We start from the raw sequence: 22,781 nt of genomic DNA on the forward strand, positions 1-22,781 counted from the left end.
TTCAGGGCCATGCCTAGTTTGTGACAGATATAGCTAGTTTGTGACAGGTGTCTGTGGTCAAATTCCCACTGAAGAAGGGTTGTAACTTTTGCATGAAGAGACAAATCATTAAGACCAGATGAAGATGAAGAGATGTTCTCCATGAGGAACTAGAGCCCTTGAAGTGGATTCTAACTGGAATCCTGAGCTACTCAGATATTCATCTCTTCTTCTTGGGAGAGAAAATAAGAAGAATCCTATTCACAATAAAATGAATGAACTTTGAAGTGGGGAAAGCCATGGTACTAATTTTTCACTCTAAGACCATGGATGACCACACTAAATGAATTTTTTTGGTGTGTTAATATTGAACCATTTCAGTCATCCCCAACTCTTTGTGACCCCATCTTGCAGTTTTCTTGACAAAGATACTGGAGTGGTTTGCCATTTCCTTCTCCAGCTCATTTTACAGGTAAGGAAATGGAGGCAGACAGGATTAAATTACTTGCCCAAAGTCATACAAACCAGTAAGTGTCTCAAGTCAGATTTGAACTCAGGAAAATGGAGTTTTCCTGATTCTAAGCCCAGTGCTCTATCTGCTATTCCACCTAACTGCCCACAGAGGTACTACCTGGTGCATAATCTGATTCTTTTTTTAAACCCATATCTTCTGTTTTAGAATAAATATTGTGTATTGGTTCCAGGGCAAAAGAGCATAAGGGCTAAGCAGTAGGGCTTAAGTGACTTTGCTCAGGGTCACCCAGCTAGGAAGCATCTGAGTCTAGATTTGAAACCATGACTTTCTTTCCCATCTCTAAGTCTGGTTCTTGATCTATTGAGCCACCTAGCTGTCTGTCATCATTTAATTCTCATTGGTCCACTTGTCCTAGATGGACAAGCAATCAGTTAATATTGTTGAAGAAATCTTTTTTAGGCATCCACGCTAATGTTCGTGCATTATTATTGGGAACTAGAATGGGCATTTGACTCCATGCTGTTAAGGATGGCCATAGTGAGTTTTCTCCCAGATGACAGATGCTGAAGTTTTTTATGGTCTAGAAAATCATTTTTAGATGGACATGTCTCACAAGTCTTGAGAGCAACTGATCCTGAAGGCCGTGACGGTAAGAGAGTGGTAGAGGTTTCTGGGGGATAACAGGAACACATCATCTTATCCAGATAATAGAAAAATGAAGGCTAAACTAGGGTACAAAGAGAAGTTAAACAACTCAATTCACCCATTTGGGGAAAAAAAAGACCTGTGTTCTGCCTTTGAGGAAAAGATGCAAAGTAACCCTTAACGGTCTCTAAAAGCCTGCTTTGACTTCCACGTGACCAGAGACTCAAGGCTTCTGGAAGAGAAGTAGAAGGATAACTTTCTGAATTGGAAAGTAGGATTATTTTGGCCCTACCTTGACCACTAAACTACCTTGTAACTATATTCAGTTATCTTTCAGTTGTATCCAACTCTTCATGACACCATTGGAGGTTTTCTTGGCACAGATTCTAGAATGGTTTGCCATTTCTTTCTCCAGGTCATTTTGCAGATGAGGAAAACAAGGCACACAGGATTAAGTGATTTTCCCAGTTACACAAGGTAGTAAGTGTCTGAAGCCAAATTTGAACTCAGGAAGATGAGTTTTCCTGACTCCAGGCCTGGTGTTCTATCCACTGTGCCCCCTAGATATTCTTATAATTTAAGCAAGTTACTTCTAAGGCCATAGGACATAGAACTGAGAGCAAAGATCATCCCACCTGTCCCTATCCTTTTACAGATGAAGAGGCTGAAGTCCACAGCTAGTAAAAATACTGGCAGGATTCAAACTCTGGTTTTGAAAGTTGAACCCTTTTTTGTACCACTCTGCTGCCTCCAAATCTCTCTATGCCTATTTCCTCATCCATTAAAGGAAGGCACAGAACATGTGCTCTCTTCCTGCTTTAAAATTCCATCAATCTGTGGTCTAGGAATCAGGAGACTTGGATTTTCATGTCCTTTACAACCCTAACTCATATGACCTTGGGAAAAGTGCTCCAGGACAGCAGCTCACTCAGGTTGGCTGGGAAGCAGCCCATCCACCCCAGACAAGGTCTCGCTTTTAGAGGATGGACTGTGAATGAAAAGAGGCATCTGCAAATAGCAGTCACAACTGCAGTGCAGGAGAGACTTTGTTAGGTAGGAAGCAGTCCTTCAGCTGGCCCTGCCAGCACAGACTCTGCTCAGTGTCATTGCAATAAAGCTCTCTCTTTTCTCTGCCTCCAATTAACGGCCCTGAATGAGGATTGGGGAATATGATTTAGTTTCTTCTTCTATTTAGTGGTAGTTGCCCTACCTGCTCTCTCCACCTTACAGGGATGTTGTGAATCTTAAATAAATGAACAGGTATAAAGACAACTTTGAGTCAATCTCATGCCATACAAACACAAGACATGATGGTGGTGGTGGTGACGATGATGATGCTAGCATGGCACCTTTCCACTCAATCTACGTGCTCATGACTCAGTAGCCTACGTTCAATGGCCCTGAGTCACTGAGTTTATCTCCTGGGCTATTTAGGAGCTTATACAAATTATTAATACAGTAAAACAATTAAAATTTGGCTCAATTCCTAGCTAGAGGAAGAACACAAAGACGTTTAAGCTGAGGTCTACACCTTGGTCCTGTTTGTGTTCTGTGCCTTGGTTACTACCTCCTTCCATTGCAACCCTCACTATATACATTTAGTAACAGACATGAGACTCACAGACATTGTGAATGGTCAGTTTTATATGAAATGTCAGGAATTAAAAGCGACTTAAGAAACAGAGGAGTCATGTGGGAAATGCCTACTGGACTGCAAACAGAGGGGAGAAGTTAAATCTTTACTGTTCTTTCACTGATCTCAAGGACGGATGGACAGACAGATAGATGGATGGACGGATGAAGAGATAAAGTTTCTACTGTTCCCAGAACACTGTGCTAGGGGAAACAGAAAATTGAGATCATAACTCATGTCAGTAAGGCTTTAGCTAAGCTCTAGCCACTGTCTTTGTGGTGGTTATGTTGCCTGTTAATGTGGAAGTGCTCCTGGAATTACTACTCACTGAGCGCTTATCAGATTCTTTCCCAAGAGTTAGTTTTGAGAAGAGGAGAGAAGGATTGAAAGGGAAGATATGGATACCTGAAGAAGCCAAGGAGTCGTCGCCTCCAAGTAGATAAAAGTTCGTGGAGGAAGTAAGCTGAGGGGGGAGAATAGGGATCTTATATTGCTATCATAAACAGAGCTGTGCCTGTTTGGCCATCTTCTAGTCCAGAATCTCCTCATTCTCTGTTCTCTCTCTTATTATAGGAATAAACAAAATGTCTATCGCCCTTTAAAGTTTGCAGACTGCTTCATATAAATTCTCTCTTTAATCCTCTTTTATCCCCGGTGAGATAGCATATTATTAAGCCCATTTTACTGATGAAACTGAGACTCAGACTTGTCTACAGTTACACAGCTATTAAATGTCAGAGGCAGGATTAAACTTGGGTCTTTCCTAACTCCCGAGTCGAATGCTCTTTCCATTCTATTGCCTCTTGTTAGTTAATGTATATAAAAGGAATATTTGAAGTTATGCTATATAGGCAGACCCCTGCATTCTTCCTGGGTAAGCTGGTTCCATTGTGGGAAGTGGGGCACATATCTGAACAGGTTCTCCCTTCTGTCATGGCCTGAGATACCAACTTGGGAAGGGGGTGTCCGCATCTCCAGAAGCCTCTATTCCTTGGTGATGGCCAATGGCCATCTTCTACCACAGACTGATTATAATGTATCATCCTACATTTGGCTTTTATTGAATGGCTGTGGTTTGGAACCGATCCAGCCATTAAATGGGCAGCTTGGGGTGGAAGTGTTTAGGAGACTGGAGGAGCTGTTTACAGGATTAGGTGGCTCTGAGTAGTGGAGGGAGGGAAGAAAGGAAGGAAGGAGTTATGAGCAGAAAGCCTATTCTAGGCTCCTGGAAATTCCCTCAGTAGCTCTCCAGATTTCCCTTCTGGCATTAGTAACTTTCTCTTGGCCACCTCAGGTTGAGTCAGACATAGGTTGGATCCTCCCCTTACTGCTGCTTGACACTCAAATGGGCCATGCGTTTGTATAATGTTTCCAATAAAAAATCTTGCTGACACATGTTCCTGCATTTATTAGGTGTATAGAAAACCTTTTCCCCAAATAACTTGTTACAGGCTGTCAGTGTGTTTGGATCTGGTCACTGCACAGAGAAAAAAGGAGGAGAATGTGAAAAACAGCTCTGGGCCTGGACACCCACAGCCGTCCCCTCCGCCGGTCACATTTAGGTTGTTTTTCTTGTTCAGCACTCCCAAATGAGGGATTCAAAACAGTCAGAGCTGGGATAAAGGATAAGCCAGGTAGGCGGCTCATACAACATGCAAAGGGATGTAATCAAGCCTTTTATTTCCTTCTGGAAAATTTTCAAGGTTTTTTTGGCATTTTATCACACTTATTTCTTACTATATCCCAACCCATTGGTCTAACCCAGAGAAGCATCCAAGAAGAGGAACTTTTTAAATTCAAGATTTTATAAATGTACATATTTTTAATGTCAAAAAAATTCTGCTTTCTATGCATTGTACCTAGATTAGATCCCTCCTCTAATGAAAGCTCATAGACTCTGGTAAAAAATGTTCGGTTACATGATTTTCAAACCATACATGGCTTATCGTAGTCTTTTTTCTTTTAAACCATTACCTTCCGTCTTAGTGTCAACTTTAAGACAGAAGAATGGCAAGAGCTAGGCAAGTGGAGTTAAGTGACTTTCCCAGGGTCACCTAGGAAATGCCTGAGGTCAGATTTGAACCACGGTCTTCTGGACTCCAGGCCTGGCACTCTATCCAAGGTGCTACCTAGCTGCCCTGGGCTTATCCTAGTCTTGCAAAGAGATGAATTTTAAAAATCAGAAATGGTTAGTTTCTGGGATGAAGTGGTTCCATCTAGGTCCTAACCTTTCATCACAATCCTTCAAGCCTTACCTTTTCCATAATGCCTTTCCCACTATAACCTCTCCCTGTTCTGCCTACCCTTTGCACTTGTTATCTGGACTTTTCATTGGGTGCTTATCCTAGGGTGAGCACTCATCATGGATGGTCTAGAAAGATGGCTTTGTTGCTCCCTGCATGCGCCTCTTCTCCCCATCTATAGCGTAAGCTTTTTCAGTTCTCCTCCCAGCACTGGGCATGATGGATTGCAGATGATCAGTAAATACTTTGGGCATGAATAGATGAAAGAATGCCCAAAGGTAGTGAGAAATCTGCCCACTTCCTGAGCTTGATCAGGTCTGGGAACAGAGGTACTTGGGAAGACAGAAGGATTCTTCCTTAGGGAAGGACCTGAAGCATCAGGCAGGTTATATAGAAAAGCCACTTGTAGAAGACAAAGAGGACACGGAGGGCTGAGATGAGGCTCCAGACCCACCTGGAGTCTGGAGGAAACAGAGTCAGTACCAGCTGTCTGAGCAGTGTCTGAAGAGCAAGTCATGCTGTAGGATAATAATGAGGATTTGAGTTACATGAGGAATTTCCTTCATTTGTTACCTTCAGTTCCCTACAGACTCATGTGTGTTTTTAAGACCATCCTAGCTGGGGCTACGTTACAGCTTCCTCAATATTAGTTGCACATGGATGGTTATTGCCACCACTGGCAGTGTTACTCTTTAAGGAAATGGGTCTCTCCGAGCAGCAGTGGACAAATGTTAGACACAGATGTATCATGAAATCTTTATGTGGTAGGAGAGCATTTTTTTAAAATCAGACTATTACTAGCCAGTTCACAGTCAGTCATCTGATGATGCTATGATAATGGCTCAGTCTACAATAAGTAACCCAGGAATGGTATAATGTGGTCATCTACATAATGTGATTTGAGAGGTCCAGCCAGAAGATCCTTATCTCCAGACTGACTCCCTCCTCCTTACACAAGGACCTGGCCAAATACTTAAAATTTCACTCTTCAACGATTTAATTCAATTCAGTGATACTTATAATGTGCAAGATTTTCTGTACATTTAGACAATTATCCTTTCCTTTGAGTTTAGGCAGGCATGTGTACAACATAAAGGCGGCATGGAAAATGGTTTTCACTGGCCTCTAGGAGCTGGTGGTTGCTGACACCAGAGCCCCAGGCACAAATATATTCACTGTGGCCAAATGACTTCCCCTTTCCATGCCTCAGTTTTCTTACTTTGGACATGAAGGAGTTGGATTCGATGATCTCTAAGACATCCCTTCTGGTGGTTACTCTATTAGTCTCATCCAGAGAAGCATCCAAGATGGGGACATTCTAGAAGTTGATGATTCTGCCATTTCACCATCTCTTGAGGTCCTCCCAGCTTGCTTTTCTTCCCTCTCCTCCATCTCCTGATTCTCCATGGCCTCCAGACACCCAATACTCTCACTTGCAATGACCCACCTAAGCTTACCTTCTCAGGAAGTGCCTCTTGTTACAACATGTTCCTTATCTGAACTGAAGAGGTCCACAGTTGCTATGGAAATTAATGAGAGAGGCTGTGGCAATGGCAATAGAGGTTGGAAGGAATTTAGGAAAAGCCAGAGGGGGTGGCTGGAGCAGCCTTCAAACCCAACCTGAATATCTGCAGTCTAGTCTGTGCAACAAATCAGAATTGCACTTGTGTGATTTAAAGTCCTGTCGCCTGCCCAGCTGGCACCAAACCTTTGACTCACGAACCTGAACTCTGCTCTTAATTCTAATCCTCCTCCCCTTGCTTAATTTGCTACTGATTTTTAAGCCTCTTCCAGCATGTCTATTAACTCAGGGCCATTGAGTGCCTGGATCTGCCATATTGGCTACAGATACTGGCTTCCATTTTAGCTGACACTACTCAGTGCCACCCCTGTGGCTTTCTGTTATTTTTTTTTATCTGTTTTTTCAAAGTACCAGCTTCTAGTCTTATTTATTAATTCAATAGCTCTTTTACTTTCAATTTTATTCATTTCTCCTTTGATTTTTAGTATTTCTAATTTAGTTTTCATCTGCACCCCTGTGGCTTTCTAGGGATGTCCCGGTTGAAATTTTTTTTCATACTACATGGAAAGGCTTAGAACCCAACTACAGGGGTGAAGAATATATCAGTTACTTCTCTGCAGTCAAAACTCTGGTGCTTGTGTCAGTATCCCAAGAATTAGAAGAGAAGCAATCAGATTATATTATTAAAGGAATGAACACTAAGACGTAAATATTTAGTGCCCCCCTAAGTACAGCATAGTATTTTCAAATCAAAGCTCTTTAACCTAAATAAAGGTCTTAACTACTGGTAGGGAGGCAGTGTGATGGGGCTTTGGAGTCCCACATCAACAAGTCACTTCATTTAGTCTATAAATAAATGCCCCTGGGCAGTCCTCAAAGACAAATTTTCAGTAGAGGTGTTGAGGAAATTTTCTTACCTGGAGTTGTAATAAAATCACAGATCCCTTCCGAAGGGGGACAGTATTGATGATAAATACTTCCTCCTCGCTTTCTTCTGGCTGTGGCTTTCAGAAGGGGATGGGGGCAGAGTCCTAGTCGACTTCCACATCAGAGGTTCAGTTTAAGTTATCCCAAGAAGGCCGTATCACCTCAGATTTGCTTTCCATAAGGCTGGCCAGCCAAGGGGATGCTGCTACATACAGCAATACCACCGAAGACGCCTGCGAGGAATAGAAGCATCAACCCGGCTCTCTGTTCCCTTAACATGCCTGGAAATGCTCCTGGTGAAACGGGCACATCCAGGATGGTACCCGGGGAATGCCCTACGATGCAGCTGTTCCCTCATCAAACTCAGGAGGCTTAGCTGCAGCGGCCACTGTTTTCAGACAGCCACAGCTGTCACAAAGGCTCTTTAATGCCAGCGTACCAGCAGCACCTCCTGTTCCTGGCGCTTTTAAAATCTCTTCCCCTTGACCCCACGCCCATAATGTCTACACCTGTGAGCCCTTGACCCTGTCCCTTCCCTTACCACTCGCATAACTCTCTGCTGTCAGCTTCATGACTCCCCTTTTCCGGACAATGGTGCTCACCCTGGCCCATCTGCTACCGGGGGGACAAAAGAAAAGAAATCAGCAGCAACCAGGCATTCCATTCTGGGTTGACCAGCCAGCGAGCAATGAGAAGGCAGTGTTTGAGAGATGGTGCCAAAGGAAATGAAAGGGGCACTGAATTCAGAGATTGAGGGAGGGAGGGCAGCAGAAGGGAATAAGCATTTATATAGTACCTGCTGTTTGCTAGATACTGGGCAAAGGGAAGGGAAGTTAAATGAGTATTTTAAGATTACAAAGAAATAAAATGTATCATTACATAATATTATCTTATTCTATTATTACGTATTATATTACAAATTATAGTATTATATCATATTAAAACACTCATTTAACACTCAAAATACTAGCTTTACTAGTATTATCTTATAGCATAGCCAGAGGTTCTTAACCTGAGACCCGTGAATCCCTGAGGCCCATGGATAGATTTCAGGGAAGGAAAATCTTGCATCCTATTTTTTTAAAAGAAAAGAAAGCAGGTTTTATTTATTTATTTGTTTGTAATATTAAAATACTCATTTAACTCCCATCCTATTTATCCATCCACTGTGGACTTTGTAGGGGATTAATCTCATTTTACAACCATTGTTTCATCGGATCCTCACTGGGAGAGTCTCCCCAAGCCACCAAAAGCTGAGCAGATATCAACATTTCCATTTTTCAAATAAGGAAACTGAGGTCCTGTGGCCCAAAGTTATGTGGTACGTTAGTGGTAGGAGTGGTCATAGGATCATAAACTTAGTGCTAGAAGGTGGCCTCAGAAGCCATGCAGGACCCAGGTATTCAGATCTCAGGTCTCCTGAATGGGGTCCAATCTAATGCCTAGAACTAGCTGCTTTTGGAAACAGAAATCCAAATCATTCTTTAAACTCCAGTCTAAGTAATGGATCAGATGTAAGCACCTACTTTGTGTCAGATGCTCTACTCAGTGCTAGGGACACAAAAAGAGACAAAAGACCATTTCTGCCCTTTAGGGGCAGACAAGCAAACATGAGTAGGAACAAGCTATATACAGGATAAATAAGAATTAACAGAAGGAGGGTGCTAAACTAAGGGTGGGTGGGAAAAGGCTTCCTGTAGAAGATGAGATTTTAGTTGGAGCTTAACGGAAGCCAAAAAAACCACTAGGCAGATATATAAATGCTATCTCTTCCAAGAAGCCCTCCTTGATCCCCTAACTGGTGGTGACTTTCTCTCTCAGACCTCACTAACTTTGCTTTTTAAGTATCGAATATACTTATCGAGTAAGGACATGCATTACAGCTATCTTTGTTGGTGTCTATTCACTTGCTAAACTTATGATGAGGAGAGCAGATGATTATCTTCTCTAAACTTTATACCTTTATCAGATCCTAGGACAGTGCTCCAGACACATTAGGTGATTAATAAATGGTTTTTACTTGTTCCTCCTAGTGTAGAAAAGTCACCAGGGGTTGGTTGGAATTTGCCTCAAATAAATAATTAAGAATGCAGGTGGGGGTAGATTGTTGAGTTGTGTCCAACTCTTTGTGACCCCATTTGGGATTTTCTTGGCAAAGATACTACAGTGCTTTCCCAGTTCCTTTTCTGGCTCATTTTACAGATGAACAAACTGAGGCAAACAGGGTTAAGTGACTTGCCTGCTGTCACACAGCTAGTAAGTGTTTGAGGGTAGATTTGAACTGAGAAAGATGAATCTTCCTGACTTCAGGCTCAACACTCTATCCACTGCACCACCTAGCTGCTTATGGAGATAGCATCTGAATTCGTAAAGTAAGGGTTAGTTTGGAAGATCCTCTGCTTTTCCTGAAAATATGAATACCCTTCACCCCACTATTATGAGGTTTCTTGCCTTTTTTTTTCTTTTTACAGAGCTTAGACTCTACCAAAGGGTTGTTTCCTGGCCATGGAGGCAAGGGTCTCTTGCAGGAAGCGAATGCCAGAGAGACAGAGAGTTCAGGGACACCTTGATGATGGGAAAGGATCACCAACTATGGGGAGGCAGAAGAAGAACAGAAGTGCTCCTATTTAAAGCCATGTTGAGGAATATGCAGATTTTAATGGACACCAGAGAGGTCCTGGATGAAAAATAATTTGGAAAGTGCCTTCCCTATTTTGGCCACCAACTCTTTCACCCCTTGCCACTCAGTTCCAGTAATTCAGTGTTCATTTCCTATTATTTGTTTATTTATTGATTGATAGATGGTTATATAACTTGAGCTTTTTTTTTGCCAGAGGCTCAGAATATCTGCTGTCCTCTGCTCAGTACAGAGAGTTGCCTTTTTGAGAAGATTTTTAGGGAATTGCATAAGGAAAATCTGTTTGGAACAGCCTTCTGCCTGCTTCCTCCCTAATATATGAGTCAAGTGGCAAAGTTCAGCCCTCAGTAAAAACAGTTTAGATTCAGAAGTCAATTAAGTTGGTGAGAAGCACATACCAGCTCTGTTCATGATTGCTGATTATTAAATTGAGAGTCCCCAGGGATGTGGGGAGAATTCTAAGAGACGGGATAAGGGCAAGATTAAGTTGTAAGGGTGGAGATCTGGGTGGGCAGATGCTTGTTTTGACTCGTTTCTTTTTGGTGAGTCAACAGGAGACATCCTGGCCATTTCTTTAGAAGTTCATCTTACCAAAGTGGTTGGATCAGTTTCCAGTATTGTGTTCGGTTCTGGGTGCCCCATTTTAGGAAGGTCATTGACAAGTGGGAAGAAGAGGGGAAAGACTTAAAATTGTTCCATAGAAGAAAAAGGTTAAGGAATTAAGTGTTTCCTCTGAAGAAGACACTCTATGGAATAGGGAATGACGGCCATTCGAAAGAGGAAACATTTATTCTATACTGCAATTTACTCTGTACTACAGATAATGAATGGAGGCAATAGAGAAGCCGTTTTCAGCTCATTCGAAGAGTAAACTTCCTGGCAATCAAGCTAAAAGCTATCTGGAGTGAGTTCCCCATCACCAAAAGTAAACAGGCAGAGAATAAATGGCAACTTGTCAAAAATATGGAAAGTGTGCATTGACCATGGGATTGTTATAATAATAATAATAATAATAATAATAATAATAATAATAATAATAATAATAATAATAATAGATCTGTGGCCTCATCCATGTAGGTGCTCCCCATCCATGTCCTTTCATCCTGAAAATAACAAGAATAATAACAGTTCCCATTTGTATAGTCTGTAAAATTTACAGGGTACTTTTCTTCCAACAACTCTCAGGCGGATAGTGAAACTATTATTGTTTCTATTTGACAGAAGAGGAGCCTGAGGGAGGCCAAGAAAGGAGAAATGACTTGGCCCTAGTCACACAAGTGAAGCTCGAACCCAGCCTGGCCTTTTTAGTGCACAAATTCTCCAGATCATTCCCCAAATTCCCTCTTTGGCTCAAAGTAGGTGGTGGGTTTCTGCTTTCCCCTGCAAACACTTCAGAGTGAGGGAGGGGGTGCTGTGTCCTGAGCTGCTGCTGACTTGAGGGAAAAGCTGCCACACATTAGAAATCTGGAGTTCTAGAAGTGAAATAAGATTCTCCTGGTGATACTGGGTGGCTGCAAGCCTTAGAGGACCATGATCTCATTTCAAGTGTGTGGCTCACCCAGAGGGTGACGGGGAAGTTCAAGACGAATGAGATTTGATCAGAACACACTAGCAAGTAAGAATTAATTAATCATATAATTCCAGTATGGCCAGAAAAGGAGGTAGGTTGGTCATGGGCTGAGAGAGGATAGGGCAGGGAGCCCATGGGTAGGCTGAAGAATATCCACACAATGCTAAGAAAAGTACAAGGCCCTGGATGTAGCCCCTTTTGGAGAATTTATAGATAGATGTGGACAGTAGTCACCAAGGATGAGAGGGCATGTTTGGGGAGCACCTACACACAGATGAGGTCACAGATCCATCAAATAAATGTTAAAGGTATCTAAGGACCCTACAGGAGTCCCTATACCGTAGACCTCTTTGCAGCCAGTTAAAGATATCAGTCTTAGCAAAAGCAAAAGACTTTTTGTTGTAAATAATTTTTGTCCATTTGCTTGTGTTTCTCTTTCTCCTTTTGGCTATCCCAAAGCCTTTGTAAATTTTTAATTTTTCACTTAGGTTGATAATATTATAATTTCTTACTATATTCCTGAATCCCATTAGACTTTAAACTCCTTGAGGGGCAGGGACTCTCTTTTGCCTCACGTTATATTTCAGTGCCTAGCAAAGTGTCTGACATATAAACACTTAACAAATCTCTACTGATTTATTGATTCCTCCCCCTGATATTCTGTATAATCATGGGCAAGTCAATCCTCTTTGGGTCTTGGTTTTCTCATCTTTAAAAAATGAGGTGGTTGGGCTGTGTGAATTTTATAGACCTTTAAATCTCTAAAACTATCTTATCCTAATTGGTCTTATCAGTGATAATGCTGAATTTATACCAAGGAACCTTTGACTAATCTAAAATTATATTGGTGGAATGTAATCTGCAAAAACAAGATTTATCTATAGTCTTAAACTAGATGATCCTGACTGACACTGACCAAATTCACACCATTCTCTAATCAACTCATTTAAATTATTTGGAGCAGCTACTCATAGAATCAAGAGGAAAGAGCCCAGGATTTGTAGTTAGAAGACCTTAGTTCCCATTTTTAATCTTCCACATGCCATTCATGTGACATTGAGCCAAATAATTCATATCAGTTTCTTTATTGATAGAGTAACAAATTTGGGTTAGTGAGTAACTGAGGACATTTATATCATCCTTCAGTGTTCAGTGTTTTACATAATACATCTCATTTCAACCTCACAAAATCCTTTGAGGTAAATGCCCTTTTACAGAAGAAGAAACCAAGACTCAGAGCAGCTCTGTGACTTACCCAGGGTTTTACAGCTAGTAAATCTCAGTGGCAGAATTCAAACCAAGGTCTTCAAAACTTCAGGTCCCAAACTCCATCCACTATAGCCTGCTGCTTTTCTCAAATGATCTCTGAGGTCCCCTCTGATATATTCTAAATGTTTTGACCTTTAAGTTTACCTCAGGCAAGCCCCTTAACTTCCCTGGGCTCTTGTTTCCTCATCTTTAAAATGAAGGAGTTGGATTAGGTGGCCTCTGAAGCCTGTGATCCCATGGCCCAAGTCTGTGGTGGTGAACCTATAGCATGCATGCCAGAGAAGGCACGCAGAGCCCTCTCTGTGGGCATGCACACCATTGCCCCAGCACAGAGTTTGCAGGAGTTTGTTATTAGAAAGCCAGAGGGATGTGGGGCCGGGCTGATCCCCTCTCCCTCTATATGGGTGCCAGAGGACATTTCTCATATCATTTGCCCCTCTAAAAGGTTTGCCATCACTAGTCTAAGTCAAACTAGGAAGAAGAGAGAAGGGAGGTAGATTAAAAAAAGGAAAGAAATGGAGTCAATGGGGAAAGTGTGGGATGGAATACGATGTATCTAGGCATTTTTGAAGAAAAAAATTGAGATCCTGAATTTACTGAATTAAAGTCAGATCAGATAAAGTCCTTATTATGGTATGGGCAAAGTATGATTAACTTTCTTTTTTTTGAAGGAAAAAAATCAGGTGGAATAGTTGAGCAGCTTTGAATTAGAGGAAAAGACATATAAAACAAGCAAAATCATAAAAATGTCATCAAAAGCTTGGCTTTCGTGTTTATCAGTTTGGTAAAACTGCCAAAAATGATAAAGGTCAATTGATTTAAATGTTGCTTCATAGCTTAGCTAAGGTATCTAGCTTTTGTGGCATGAAAATCAAATTGCTAAACTATGCAGTTTGTTTCAAATTAGTATGTGGAAACCCAGGAAAACAAGAACTACATCTGTATAAAGTGAATTTTTTATAATTAAAACTCATTTTTAAAAAAATTCAAGAATATACTGAAGGGGGCAGCTGGGTGGCTCAGTGGATTGAGAGACAGGCGTAAAGACAGGACATCCTGGGTTCAAATCTGACCTCAGATGTTTCCTAGCCGTGTGATCCTGGGCAAGTCACTTAACCCCCTTTACCTAACCCTTATCGCTCCTCTGTCTTGAAACCAATGTAAGGTACAGATCCTTTCAACCACACACACTCTGAAGGGATCCATTACTTCAAAGGTTCATGCAGATTGCAAGGTATTTGTAATTTCACAACTAAAACTTAGAATGTTGCCTGAGGTGCAGAGAGGTTAACTGGTATCAAAAGCAAGACATAAATCCAGAGATCTTCTTGACTCCATTTCCCATCCTCGATCTCCTTTGCCAAGATGATTCAAAATGTTTTTAAAAATTGCTAATATCCTGTGTTTTATGTGCTCAGGATATTTACTTATTCTAAAATAATAATCTGGAAACTTGGACCGAATAAACAGTATTGATTCTAAGATGAAAAGTAAGGGTTTAAAAAAAAACAAACCCTGTTTCTGGCATCTAGCTGCACATGCGGCAAGACTCACCATTTCAAATACGTGGTGTCCAGTATAATCATACCACAAAGAAGAAGCAAAATGCAATTTTCTGGAATAAACAAGAGTAAAAAGTGTGCTGTTCAATACTTGGCTGAATTTGGCTCTTACAGCCTCCAGTGGGAAGCAGCCATCTCTTGTTTGTTCACCCTGGAACAGCATGAACATTGCCATGGCAACGTGGGAAATGTGCTCAAGATGAAATAAAATTGTTCTGGGAGGCATTGTTCTAAGCATCATTTTCACAGGAGTTGGCTTTTGAAGCTGTTGAAAGACATTTTAAAACCTTGGGTTCGACTATTGTTGGTATTGGTCTCTCCAACCAGATCAAAGACGAGATTAAAATGACCAGCTTCATTGGCTTTTTTGGGCCACTTTGGCCTTTCCTTGTTCCACTGTCCCATTTCTTGCTCCTCCTTAACGTCCTTGAAGCAGTAAACATCCTTGCTTTAGCTATTTCTGTAGAAGGGAATGAGAGAGGGTAGAAATAAAAGGTATTTAGTGCACTTGATGGGCTACTTTTGTCACATCTTGCTTCCCTCTACACCAAAGATGCAGAGATGGCTTTGTACATTGTTAGAGTTTTTTAGCAATTGTAACTAGTACTGAACCATTCGTATACTTTGAGTTCCTTATCCTCAGCTAGAATAATCTGTATAATTTCTGGTCTTGGAAAATACAGAGACCATTCTGATGCCCAGAGGCATCTTCCATGTTGAATTCCAAGGAACTGCTACCCCAGGTTCAAGATACTCTGGGTTTCACATCCCTGAAAATCACAGCTCAAGAGTCCCAACTAATGTGTTTACCTTTAATGTTCAGCCAGACAACACTGTTAGTTCAAAGACAAAAACATTATATGAAATGGCATAGTAAGAACAGTATCAACAAGATATTTCCCCTCCACAAACCTGACATAATATTGGGCTTCATCAAGAGAATAGATAATGCCATGATTCTTTAGCTTTAAGTCCATAAGCTTTTTTCTGGCACTTTAGAAAAAGTAGAATCAGCTGTCATGGACCATTTAGATAAACCTTCCCCTGGTTCACCTGACTCATTTCCGTTAGTGTTGATTAGCCTTTTTCTCACCAGGAGATTTTCAGCCCTGGCACCAAGCACTTTATAGCCAAGATCAGGGTACTCCCGAGCCATCGAATTAACCCTAGGCTTAGTTTCTTTAAAATTTGAACCAAACTTTTGGTTGCTGGTCTTGGGACCTCCCAATTTTCATCTGAAGGCTAGACTGTAAAACCAGATAATAATTGCTTGCTCAGTCATTACCAGTTAGCTTTGGGGTTCAGTTAACCTAGTTGTTTTGTGTTTTTTTTTTTTTTTTTTTTTGCTTTTTGGTTATTTTTGGTTTGTTTATTTTCATTCACATTCTCAAGGAATGAATAAATAAAAAAGCAGCACTAAAAAGATTGATATTATGAAAACTAGAATCTTACCTCAGTCCATATCTGTGGTTCAGAAATTCTCCAGTGGATTGCTCAGAGCACAGAATAGCTCTCAGGGGGATTTCCTTTTTTTTTTTTTTTTAACAATACTAATTTGAGTTTATTTTGCAATAAAAGATTTTTTCATGCTTACATGATTCATGTTCTTACTCTTCTCTCCACCCACCTCACCCCCCCACCCTTCCCCACCCGTAGCCGACGTGCATTTCCTCTGGGTTTTACATGTGTCATCGATCAAGACCTATTTCCATATTATTGATAGTTGCATTGGTGTGGTCATTTAGAGTCTATATCTCAAATCATATCCACAAAAACCCATGTGTTCAAGCAGTTGTTTTTCTTCTGTGTTTCTACTGCCATAGTTTTTCCTCTGGATGTGGATAACATTCTTTCTCATAAGTCCCTCAGAATTGTCCCAGATCATTGCAATTGCTGCTAGTACAGAAGTCCATTACATTTGATTTTACCACAGTGTATCAGTCTCTGTGTACAATGTTCTCCTGGTTCTGCTCCTTTCACTCTGCATCAGTTCTACCCTAGACAATATAAAATACTTAGGAATCTATCTACCAAAACAAACACAGGAATTATACGAACACAACTACAAAACACTTTCCAAACTATTAAAATTAGATCTAAGCAATTGGAAAAACATTGATTACTCATGGACAGGACGAGCTAACATAATAAAAAAAAATGGCCATTCTACCCAAATTAATTTACTTAATTAGTGCCATACCTATCAAACTACCAAGAAACATTTTTACTGAATTAGAAAAAACTATGACAAAATTCATTTTAGAAGAACAAAAGATCAAGAATATCAAGGGAAATAATGAAAAAAAAAAGTGAAGGAAGGTGGCCTAGTAGTACCAGACCTTAAACTGTACTATATAAAGCAGTGTACAATATGGTACTGTCTAAGAGACAGAAGAGAGGATCAGTGGAATAGACTTGGGGTTAATGACATCAGCAAGACTGTCTATGATAAACCCAAAGAGCCCAGTTTTGGGGACAAAAATCTACTATTTGACAAAAACTGCAGGAAAAATTGGAAAACAATTTGGAAGAGATTAGGTTTAGATCAACATCTCACACCCTACACCAAGATAAATTCGGAATGGGTGAATGACTTGAATAGAAAGAAGGAAACTATAAGTAAATTAGATGAACACAGAATAGTATACTTGTCATATCTCTGGGAAAGGAAACTTTATAAAACCAAGGAGTTAGAACAAATTACAAAATGTACAATAAATAATTTTGATTACATTAAATTAAAAAGGTTTTGCACAAGCAAAGCCAATGCAACCAAAATTAGAAGAGAATCAACAAATTGGAAAAAAAATCTTTATAACAAAAAACTCTGACAAAGGTCTAATTACTCAGATTTATAAGGAGCTAAATCAATTGTACAAAAAATCAAGCCATTCCCCAATTGATAAATGGGCAAAGGACATGAATAGGCAATTTTCAGATAAAGAAATCAAAACTATCAATAAGTTTAAGCTTCATTATTATACTCCCTTAAGTCTAACAACCCACAAAATAATAAACCAAGCCCTGATTTGAAGTTTGCTTATTTTTTCCTTTTAAAAATATTTTATTTTTCCCCAATTACATATAAAATCTTTATTAGTAAAAAAATAGTAAAAAATTTTGCTATTCAGTTTTTTTAAAATTTTGAATTCCAAATTCCCTTTCTAGATGTGATTCTTTTTTTAATTTTAATTTTTTTTAATTTTCAATTTTGAATATTTTCCCATGGTTACATGATTCATGTTCTTTCCCTCTCCCCCAAATTCCCCAACCTCCCATAGCTGACTCACAGTTCCACTGGGTTTTACATGTATCATTGATTAAGACCTAATTCCGTAGTATTGATAGTTGGACTAGAGTTATTGTTTAGCGTCTACATCCCCAATAATATCCCCATCAGCCCACGTGTTCAAGCAGTTGTTTTTCTTCTGTGTTTCTCCTCCCACAGTTCTTTCTCTTAATGTGGCTAATTTTCTTTCTCATAAGTCCCTCAGCATTGTTCTGGATCCTTGCATTGCCCAACCTTTTTATATATAAATGAGACCAGCAAAGCCTTATGGGAGGCTGGATCCATGATATTTATCTCATTCTGCCTTCATGGTATTTCAATTGAATTAATAAGGTTGACATGGGAACTGAGATTGGAGCCCATACTTGACTGTGATTGTAGCTGGTTGAAACACTTGGATGTGTTCAAATTAAGAGGGAAACATTAAATTAACCAAACACACATAATTAGTGTAGCAAAACTCTCATTATGCATTCCAAAGCCAAAACCCAAACAGTTGTTGGATTTTTTTCCCCTGCTGTTTTGTAAGAACCTTATGACTGCTTCGCATTTATGTAATAATCAAGAGTTGTCTGAAGAGATTGGGGGGTGTAGGTTTTACTGTATATGATATATAACATGAATATATCACATTATGTATACATATATAAAACATATGTGTATATGTATATATAAATAAAACAGGAAGTTAATAGGGGAAGGAGAGAATTGTCCCTTGAAGCCAAAACTAAAGCTTTATTTCTTCCTTAGTTTATTTGTGAAAACAATACTTTTTATGATAAAATACTTTAAACTTTTTTCAAAAATGCAACAAATGCTACTTGTAATCTCTCAGAACACTTTTACGTTGTGTAGAAAACAATGAAACAAAGTATATTTTAAATTTGCTACAACTGAAGATAGAATCAACTTATATTTGAAGCAAGACTTGATCCTCTTTTATTTGGGGCTCAGCAAGTTCCACGGATCTCCGATTTGGTGAAACAACCCATTATTTTTATCTTATGAAGTGGGTAAAGCAAGAAAAGGAATATCAAAAGACGCAGTTTGGAAGCCTGACTCTGCTGCTCATAATAAACATTGATTCAGTCTCTGCTCTTTGCAGAGGGATGAGGCTAGGTATTGAGAGAGTCAGAAAAGAACGTTATATGTGGCCAGAGTTAGAGGATCCATATTGATAAGAGTGCTCTCATATGACAAGCTCTGTCCCAGGTGCCTGGACACTATTCTCTGACCTCCCAGACACATAGAGATTATACGACATTGTTTTGCCCTTGATTATGCTGTCGAGTATATTATTCTCATAGTGTTTCAGGTATGTTACTTAGCTCTCCAACTAGAGTGTTTTAAATGCATTCATCTTATCTCCTCAACCAGAGTATAAGTTTCTTGAAGACAAATATCACATATTTTGCATCTTTCGTATAGACTCAGAATCTAGTACTCTGACCAGTAAGAACTTAATTCTTGCTTCCTGGTTGGCTGAGTAGAGAGATTAAGGCATAAGAGGAAAGTGAGGCACACATGAGTGGTCACTAATAAGAAAGAATTTAGACCACGGGGCCAGGACCAATTCCAACATTCCAAGACTTTTGGAATGTTGGTGTGAGCTTAAGAAGTCTGATCCTGAGTTGTTCCTGTAGTACCCTAAGCATCCCAAAGGCAGAAGGTTTTGGGGGTGAACCCTGAAAGATGGGTGGCAAGATTAGAACAATGGAATGTGCCTGAAGGTAAAAGCAGGAGCCTCCAACCCCTAAACCAACCAGGGACTTCCTGGAGGGATGCTTGACTAAGCAAGAACCTTGCAGTTTGTGTCCACATAGGACCAAATGAAGGGATCATGGACCAGTGATCTGGAAATTTGATCAGGGTTGACACTTTTAATGGACACATTCCAGCCAATAATACCTACATAGACTCCATTGTAACCACACTTTCCAGCATCTGTCCACTACGCCAGCAGCTGTGGAATAGGGTACAGAGCGCCCTGAGCCACGAATAAAATCCATAGCTTTGTCACTGCCTGGATATGGGACCCAAGGCAAGACAGAGAATCACAGTGTCTCCAGAAGTCTCAGGATTCGCATCTGAACCAAAATCTCTTCTACAGTGTAAACCTGTAAAATGAACTCCTCAACCAGGATGTCTTAAGAGCCTAGGTGGTGAGGTGCTGGGGATAGAGAGGCATAAATGGGACAACCCTGCCCTCAGGGGAACTTATATTCTCTAAGGTTTCGAAAATGATCAGATTTTACACCCTGTCCCTTTCTTAGGTTTTCATGACACACAGAGAATCAGAAAATCTTAGAGTAGGAAAAGACCCCAGACGTGTTTTAGTCCAACCTACACTTGCCATTTAACTAGGAGAAGTCAGTTCCTTTATTTATAAAATGGGGATAAGTTCTGCCCCATTTCAAAGGCTGTCATGAGGATACGTTTACAGAAAAGTTCCTTGAGAAGGGTAAAGTGTATAAATATATAAATACAAAGAAAAGCAGCTTGGGTTTCTTGACCCCAGACTGTAAACTTAATCCAATACTCTACTTCTGACCTGAATTATCCTGTTTTAGTCATCTACATGGAGATATCTGACAATTAACCACGTTTGCTTTTCTAGAGAAGCAACTTGGAATAGTCAAGAGAGGGCCAACCTTGGAACCAAGTTCTTGTTCTTCATTGCAGTCAAATCTGACTCTTTGGGACCCTCTTCAGGATGTTCTTGGCAAAGATACTGGAGTGGTTTGCCATTTCCTTCTCCAGCTTATTTTATAGATAAAGAAACTGAGGCACACAGGATTAAGTGACTTGCACAGGGTCACACAGCTAGTAAGTGTCTGAGGCCAGATTTGAACTCAGAAAGATGAGTCTTCCTGACTTTAGACCCAGCACTCTATCTATTAGGCCACCTCACTGCCAGACCAGAATTCAAGAAATCTTCCCTCTGACAGTTATAAACTATATAATCCTGGGCAAGTTACCTAACTTCTCAGAGCCCTAGGCAACTCTAAGATGTGGATTCCTTAACTTTTTATGTATATGTATGTGTGTGTCATAGAACACTTTGGCAATCTGATGAAGCCTATGGATCTCCTCTCAGAATAATGTTTTCAAGTGCACAAAACAAAACACAAAGGATTATAACAGAAACCAATTTTTGAAATACAGTTAAAATTTGTTTAATTTTATCCTATTATTTTATATTTTATGTATTTTATATTATTTTATTCATTACATTTACTGTATTATATTATTTATATAATACATTTTACAGTTATATATAGATTTTATTTATTATTTTATTTTTAAAAACAGGTTCAGAAATCTCAGGTTTTAAGAACTCCTGCTAAGACTATAAATTTCATAGATGATGTTAACCTATTTTGGGAGAGAAAATTTCCTTATCAAGGGAGTTTGTTATGCCAGTGACATCACCGCCTTCACCTATCCGTATTCCATTTTGCTTCATGCCACATAGATAACAGCCCTGGTATCTTACTCTATACCCTGTTACTCAGCTTTTCCACCTTGTCTTTTCCCCATATCACAGGTTTCCAATTCAGAACATCATCTGAGAGGTGAAAGAGTATGTGGGATATCTTCCTATCCCAAAGCTTTTTTTAAAGCTCTAAACACATCTTTCCTCTTTCATCAGCCCCAAAGCATCTTGGCAGAGGATTTCTATCCATCCATTTCTGTCCGCCTCCTTGGACTCTTCCATTTACTCTCTCTTCTTGGTCTTTCTTCTTTTTCCTCACTCTTTTGCTTTCCTTTTGCTTTCTCATATTGCTCTCTTCTTTTCTTCTTCTTTGCACTTTGGCTTCTTTGTTCCTCCTCCCCCTCTGTTCATCTTGGTGCTTGGGGAAGGGTGAGGTTATGCCAGGTGATCTGAGTACTTGTAGGGGAGGGTGATTCTTTCCTAAATCTTCTCATTCCTATTTTACCACTTCAGTCATCAAAGGATACTGGATTTGAAGTCAAAAGAACTTGGCTTCAATATTCACTAAGTCTCTACTTATCTGATCTCACTTATGTCACTTAGCTTCTTTAGAAATGTTTATTTGTGCATAAAAATAAGGAGAGTTGGAGTCAATGATTTTTAAGAAACCATATAGTTGGGGACAGCTGAGTTGTCTCAGTAAAGAGGGTACCAGGTCTGGAGACAGGAAGTTTTAAGTTCAAATGTGGCCTCAGACACTGTGTGACCCTGGGCAAGTCACTTACCACCAATTACCTTACCACTCTTCTGTCTTGGAATCGATACTTAATATTGATTTTATCAATGATAATTATATATGCATAACACATAATTATTAATGGATTATATAATATATTTAGTGATGATTATGTAAATTATATTATTGATTGTATATTATACTTAATACATATAATCATATATATTATATAATTATTCATTGATTATATAATGTATTTAGTATTGATTCCAAGACAGAAGATAGGTTTTTTTTTAACCCATATACTTCTAAATACTGAAGTTCTAAGCAATTAAATCATCCCTTTCTCCCACACCCCAGACCCTGTAGTGGTGTCCTTCAAGATAACCCAAAACCTCCCTCATTTTACTTGTTCTGTTGTTGAGTAAATAATCTGTGACTTGCTGAATGTGATCTATATTTGTTGGGTGAAGGGGAAGTTCTGGAGCCTGAAGGGTGGTAGGTCATGCAGAACTCAGTGAATGTTCCTAAAACCATTTAATATCCTCTGGAAAAGAAGTCAGATAAGGCTGCCGTGCTGCCATTAATAACAGAAGTTTTCTTTTTTGGTTGTTGTTCTAGGATCTTAGTTCCTTTGCCATGCCATTCCTGGATGGAGACCTGGAGAGCTCGGAAAAGCATGTATCCCGTAAGGTAGGACCACTCATTCACATCTTGTGTGTTTCCCAGTTGGAGTGAGGGAGAAGCATCAATGCCACCCCTCTGCTCTCGCTGCTGCCCTGTTAGGGAGGCTGCTTATTTACCTCCGTCCAGCCTGAGACTGGTGTTCTTCTCCCTCCCTCTTACCACCTATATTT

The 22,781-nt window shown here is 39.9% G+C and overlaps 1 protein-coding gene across 3 annotated transcripts in view; it reads left to right on the forward strand.

Moving 5' to 3' along the window:
* Positions 1–22,781, forward strand: part of PRKAG2 (protein kinase AMP-activated non-catalytic subunit gamma 2) — a 472,166-nt gene that overhangs the window by 152,586 nt on the left and 296,799 nt on the right. For all 3 annotated transcript variants that reach the window (XM_044677448.1, XM_044677446.1, XM_044677447.1), the window contains exon 2: positions 22,546–22,617. In XM_044677448.1, the coding sequence (XP_044533383.1) occupies positions 22,546–22,617 (72 nt within the window). The remainder of the gene's footprint in view (positions 1–22,545; positions 22,618–22,781) is intronic.

The sequence above is a fragment of the Gracilinanus agilis genome, chromosome 5 (genome assembly GCF_016433145.1).
Source record: "Gracilinanus agilis isolate LMUSP501 chromosome 5, AgileGrace, whole genome shotgun sequence".
NCBI classification, from domain to species: Eukaryota; Metazoa; Chordata; class Mammalia; order Didelphimorphia; family Didelphidae; genus Gracilinanus; species Gracilinanus agilis.